The following is a 6,834-nucleotide window of genomic DNA, read 5'->3' as shown; positions in this document are numbered from 1 at the left end:
AATTAGGACGGAAAGAAGTGATTGTGTCTTGTCTTGTCTTGTAAAAACTGACGTTTCCCCAAACTTTCAGTAAAAATAATCCCGTCTCTGAAGGAAACAGTTCGTTACTTGACAAACACGGCCCCCATAAACATTTCCAAGAAATAACAACAATTTTAAAACCTAATTCCATGCACTTCTTTTGACTTTTGACTTGATTAATTGCTTTTTTTTTAAAAACTAAATAATTCTTCGTACGCAGAAAAACTTCAACCTATGCATTTTAACTCATTTGTCTGTTTGGAGATCTAGAAGTGACAAACACATGTTTTATTTTGAGTTTTATGTTAAGCATGAAATCATATTATCAGTATACATTAGTAAACTCAATGGGATGATAAACTTAAGCTCGAAATTGAAAGAACCTTGCCACCTTGCCCGAGCGCCGACAATTGATTCATAGAACTTTAGAGTGAACTTCAAAAATATGTGAAAACACGAACGTCTAAAAAGTTGTTTGGTCGGTCGTTTGTGATTGGTATTCAACCTGTTTCTTCAAAGTGTTGAAAGATGTAGCGAAATAATTTAAAACAAACATATAGGATCATTTTGGACTTTAACCTGCCATACCCGCCCCCCGCCCCAACCTCCATGACAAAAAGGAAAAAAATTGGGGGCCCCCGTGGAGGAGAGGTCACGTTGCTCACCACTCAGTCAATAGGTACCGGGTTTGATTCCAGACAGAGTTGGAACATTTCCTTCTCTAGATTTTTCTCGTTTCACCTCCTTCCCTTCTCTCTGACAATGTTCTTTCGTCTGATTTTGTCTCCACTCTCTGCACCCACTCCTTTGCACCCTCCTCTTGGCCCCTGGCCCTGACTCTTTATGTAGCCTTTGTACCTCTACTTCTTGGCTCCTTCTTATTGTTGTCTTTCAGCCACACCCCCGATCTTATTATAGGTAAGATCTAACATCTATCTTTCTCGGATAAGGGCAAATAATTTCGGAAGCCCTCTAAGAGTGTTGCACATGTTAAAAATCCCTTGTTAGTCCATCATAAATAAGAGTAGGCTTCGGCCGCCACCCGTGCAAAAGTCAAAAGTTCCTACGAACTGAAAATGTTTAATATATCCCGCACCCTCATAGTACCTTATGCAATTGCAAGAGTCGATAAACACCCACCATAAAAAAAACTAAACAAAACAAAGCTTCCAACCCATCACCCTATTCCTACGCTCAGGAAAACAAAGAACACCCCCTTAAAAAGTAGGGTGAATTTGATAATTTACTAAGAAGAAAACAACAAACAAAGAGAAACAAACAAACGAAATAAAACATTAATGTTTTTCATAACTTAAGTCCCCAGTTATTGAAGAGGCTCCCTGTCTGAACACCCAGTCCAAGCTGCTCAACGTGAGTGTGGACATAATCACTGGACAGACTGGCGATCACAAACAGGCTAGGTTGTTAAATGTGAGTGTGGACAACATCACTGGACAGACTGGCGATCAGGGTGACGGTCTGAAGGAGCAAGTAGGTCGGGTGGCCAGCTGGGACGTACACGTGGACAAACTACTTCAGGACCCAGTCGGCGTTGAAGTCTTTTCGGTAGGTTCATCATTAACTATATCATGTTTACTTATAGTTTGTCTTTTTTTTTTTTATCCAGAGTTGGACATCCACCCACGCCCCTAAAATGTATTTAAAAATCATTCAAAAAGAATTAGATCAATACATAGATATATGTAATATCGACAAAAACAAAAACAAAAAAACCAAATACGCAAACCAATAAACTAGCCGGTGAAGAAACTACCTACGGTTAATACCTCACGCCGTTAGGTTTTTGCTTTGTTTTGTATGGGTTTTTTTAACTTAAATACTCTTTTATGCACTTTGGTAGAAACATGATCTCTCTATATTTTGCTCCTGAATTTACAAGTTATATAGAGTTTTCCCTCGACTCGTATTATTAACTTTATTACTCTCATCTACATCGATGTTATTTTTCTATTTAGGAATTTTTGAGGAAAGAGTTCAGCGAAGAGAACATCTTGTTTTGGAAGGCGTGTGAGCAGTACCGTCAACTGACAGATGACTCTGAAGTAAGTTTGGAATATTTTTATAGTCGAATTGTGTTGTTTAACTGAATGTTTTTAAGATGTACAGTATTGTTACTAAGACGCAGGCTCTAAAATATTAGTATAGCTTTTTTAGAGGCAAATGAAAAGGAAAAAAATACAGAACCAACAACTGTACTTAGTAGCAGTACTTTATAAGGTAATAGTTGCTGTTGAAGTTTCTCTCTTGAGACAAAATACGAGTCACTTCCAACTTTTAGACCTCCACCGGAAATACTTATCATAGGAAATGTAACAATAAGATTAAACGAATACAACGGTCTCAATTCGAATCTAAATTTTGAAAGTCAATTTATTTTCTTTTTTTTTATATTGGATATTTTATTTTCCCCCCCCCCCCCCCCATCCCCGTATTTCAGGCAGCAGGCTTTGACCCTGGGTCAACCAGGCCTGAGAAGGGTGCAATGCCCCAGAAGAAAGCCTGAAATACTCCAAAAGAATTTAATCAACATGACAATGAGAATCAAATTCGAGTCTGCAGCGTGCTGCGGCGGGGTGCTTAATTAACCGTAGCACCACATCGCTAAGAAAGTTGTAACGTATTGCACAATCTAATGGTAATAATATCACCATGAACCTTATATGATTATTTTCTAAGGCATTGTATTCATGAGTATTGTTTGTTGTTTCTCATTATAGCGCAACACTCAGGCCTGTGTCATCTATGGCCGCTTTTTGTCCCCCACGGCAGATGATCCTGTGAATGTGGATGATGTAGCCCGTTCTCACACGCGGATGTTTCTGGACAATCCCACAGTCGACATGTTTGATGTGGCTCAGAAGCAGGTATGTATCTTGACACTTAGTGTGGTTGTCAGCAAGATTTGATTTGGAGCATAAGTAGTGAAATAAATTTACTGCTCGTACGATGCCATGGTAATGTGACCATTTTCAAATTTTCATCTCAATAATATTCATATTTGCAAATTAATGTTAATAAGTATAATAATTATAAGTCAGGGCGAAGATGTTAAAAGTAAGTTTTTTGTGGGTTATTTTTTGAGGAAGTGTGGATGGGAGCGAAAATCTTTTAATTCAGTATTAGTCTGGCATCTTTCACTTGCTTCTCATGTGGTTGACGGGTGTTTTGATGCAGCATGCCTCTTCTTCGTATTATTGTTCTCAGATATTCCACTGACAAAAGGCAGTTATCGTGCAGACTTACCGTTTACTATAACTCTATAAATGATAGTTTTGGTAAATGCTCAGATCAAGAATTAAGTCATATTCTGTTCCCATTTGTTTTCATATCAAAATCAATGAATATGCTACTTCACAGATCCACCAACTGATGCGTCGTGACAGTTATGTAAGATTCGTCAAGTCTGATTTGTACAAGAAAAAGTTAATGGAGGAAATGGAGGATAAACCTGGACAGACTGGCGATCAGGGTGACGGTCTGAAGGAGCCAGTAGGTCGGGTGGCCAGCTGGGCCGTACACGTGGACAAACTACTTCAGGACCCAGTCGGTGTTGAAGTCTTTTCGGTAGGTTCCTTATATCCCTTTATGATGTTTACTTTTATTTTATCCTTTTTCAAAATCCACACCCCAATCACTTTAAATAAAGAAAAAAAATACATGCAAAAAAAAGAAATTTGAATGAATGAATGAATGAATGAATGAATGAATGAATGAATGAATGAATGAATGAATGAATGAATGAATGAATGAATGAATGAATGAATAAACAAACAAACAAACAAACAAGCATACAAGAAAACTAATGAGCAAACGAACAATCGGACTAACTAACAACAATATTGAACAAATGTATATACTGACAAATTTGGAAGCTACTACTATATTCTTATGAGTCTGGATGTCTTACTCAATTCTTCTTCTTTTTTTTTTAACTTTAATTCTCTTTTACAGGCTTTGGTAGAAAGATGTCCTTTCTATATTTTTCTCCGAAATATTTATGTTAAGTTGGAGTTTTTCTCTACTCGTATTATTAACTTTATTACTATCATGATCATCGGTATTACTTTTATCTTTAGGAATTCTTGAAGAAAGAGTTTAGCGAAGAGAACATCTTGTTTTGGAAGGCGTGTGAGCAGTACCGTCAACTGACAGATGACTCTGAGGTAAGTTTAGAATTTTTATTTTCAAATCGATACTCTGAAGAAGTAACAAAGTCTGTAGTACAATTTTGAACTATACTGACACTTTTTGCTTTAATATTTAAAAAAAAAAAAATTTTTAGGAGGGGGGGGTGGTCTGCTATTTAAAGGTGAATGAAAATGGAATCAAAGAGATCCAACTGTACTTAGCAATAATAGTTCATAATGTAATAGTAGCTGTTGAAGTTTTATGTTCCTTTAGACAAAAATACAAGTCACTTCGAAGATGGAGCTTTTGGACCTTCACAGTCACAGTGGAAATAATTATCAGAGGAAATATTCCCACAAGATAAAACAAGTGCATGTACCTTGGTCTCTGTTCGAATCCGAATTTTGAAGGTCCATAAGGGAGATCAATTTTTTTAAAAACACTAGATAAGTTAATTTACGCCCCCATCGACACTTGTCAACACTAACCAGAATTGAGAGGGATGCAATACCCCAGAACAAAGTCTGAGAGAATCGAATTCAAGTCTAAAGCGTGATACGGCGGGTTGCTTAACGGCTGCACTACAGACATCCCTACCAATCAATGTCGTAATGTTTTGCACTATGTAATGATAATAACATCACCATGAACCTAATATTATTATTGTCTTATATTAATGAGTATTTTGTTTCTCATTATAGCGCAACGCTGAGGCCGGAGTCATCTATGGCCGCTTTTTGTCCCCCACGGCAGATGATCCCGTGAATGTGGATGGTGCAGCTCGCTCTCACACGCGGACGTTTCTGGACAATCCCACAGTCGACATGTTTGATGTGGCTCAAAAGCAGGTACGTATCTTGACATTTAGTGTGGTTGTCCGTGAGAGTTGATCTTGTGACACTAGTTGAAATTATTTATACTTATTGCAAGTATCATCTTATGTTAATATGACTACAAATGTACTTTCAAGTTGTTCCAATTACAAAATAGACATATTATTATGTTAGCAGGACAGCATTTGCTAATGAGGAAATGTTTTTTGTAATTTGAAAGTATACGTATTTTTTAAGAGAAAGGTTTTTAATTTTTTAAGTTACTTTTCTTTTTTTTTGGAAAGGGTGCATCATACTTTAAATCAGTATTGGTATAGCATCTCTAACTTTCTTTCTATGTGGTTGGTGGATACTTTGATGTGGCCTGCTTCTTCTTTGTGTTATTGTTCTCCAATTTCCCAACACAAAATAGCAGTTGTCGTGCCGACTAACCGTTTACCACAACTCAGCAAATGCCAGTTTTTGGTACATGCACAAATAAAGGGGTTGTCTTTTGTTCTTATTTGTCTTTATATCATAACCAAGGTATGTTTTATTTTGCAGATATATCAACTGATGCGTCGTGACAGTTATGTGAGATTCATCAAGGCTGATTTGTACAAGAACAAGTTAATGGAGGAAATGGAGGGTAAACTTCTGCAGGGACAGATGCAAGACAAACTACCAGAAGAAAAAAGAGAAGAGAAAAGAGTGAGTATATTCATTATATATTTGAAGTTATTAGCCAGGGATGTAATTTTGTACCAGCATTATTCGCTTATTGATTTTGGTGATGGTATTTTTTGCTCAATGGTATGTAAAAACTAGTTGGTTTTTGGTTTAGCAGAAAATGATTGCAGTTTTGAAGGGACAATCGTAATCTTCGTTACATTTCTTTTGTTCTTTTGTCCTTGTCTTTCTGAATTAATCTCCATTTTATGAAGTGCATAGCCCAGACCTGTCTGAATGCAGGGAGCGTATCACATACTGCTGGTCTTGTTGTTTGCTCACAAGCTCTTTGGTTAATCTGAAACTATAATCTGGTCTCTACTAAGAGCAACTTTTTTCTCTCGGTCTAAATCCTCATATATTTTATGGGTTATCAAATGAGTTTTTGAGGTAAGATTGCGTGTTTGAATCCAGCTATTTGCTCGGATACCTGTTCGCGAAGTTCACAAGCCTTATAATTTGCTTTTGTCTAATTCAGAAACGCCAAGGTATTCTGTACTATGAATTTATTTTTTTTTAATCTCTCCCTAAACCTTCATGAATTTCATAGTTTATCAATAAATAAGTATTTTCCTGGTGGTTTTGTTGTGTATTTCACATCACCATTGTTAATATGACAATTTTATTATTTCTCAGGGTCGCAAATATGGAGCTTCTTCGGGTATATTGACACTTCTGAAAAGATTCAGACTAAAGGATGCACAGAAGAGAAGCAAGAAGAAGGGTGGCGTTCAGCCGTGATGGGTGTCTGATTACTTCGGTGTCAACTCCGCAGACCGTAAACGCCGGATAGTGCTTGACCGCACCCAGTTGACAACAAGGAGACTCCTCCCCACCCCCCCAACCTCTACTCCTTTTCTCAGTACACCGGCGCTGTGGGAGTTGGAGCGTTTTCTGAGTCAGACATGTCTCTTTCCGAGCCTCAGAGTGGCTACAGAGCTTTTCAGCATGTCTTTGCAATATAAGGACCAGGCTCAACTATTACAACTGCCCCAAGGGTTGGAACAGAGGTCCCAGAAGCAGGCATAGACATACTTTCCGAAAAGTTTCAGGAACTCCTCCATCTTCCCCTGTCGACCCCCCCCTCCCTCACTCCCCTGCCCTCCTGCCCCCCCCCCCCCAA

The 6,834-nt window shown here is 37.9% G+C and overlaps 1 protein-coding gene across 1 annotated transcript; it reads left to right on the top strand.

Moving 5' to 3' along the window:
- The first annotated feature begins 630 nt into the window (after nt 1-630).
- LOC118478829 (regulator of G-protein signaling loco-like) lies at nt 631-6,817 on the top strand. The gene is made up of 9 exons (XM_035973143.1): nt 631-700; nt 1,346-1,587; nt 1,998-2,084; nt 2,760-2,906; nt 3,400-3,606; nt 4,119-4,205; nt 4,872-5,018; nt 5,547-5,693; nt 6,348-6,817. Exons 1-9 carry the CDS (start codon nt 631-633, stop codon nt 6,450-6,452), a joined length of 1,239 nt encoding a protein of 412 aa, XP_035829036.1. The 3' UTR covers nt 6,453-6,817.
- Nucleotides 6,818-6,834: the final 17 nt, after the last annotated feature.

Source organism: Aplysia californica, unplaced genomic scaffold (genome assembly GCF_000002075.1).
Source record: "Aplysia californica isolate F4 #8 unplaced genomic scaffold, AplCal3.0 scaffold01028, whole genome shotgun sequence".
Lineage (NCBI taxonomy): Eukaryota > Metazoa > Mollusca > Gastropoda > Aplysiida > Aplysiidae > Aplysia > Aplysia californica.
The sequence above is the reverse complement of the archived record's forward strand: the minus strand, read 5'-3'. Positions and strand labels throughout refer to the sequence as shown.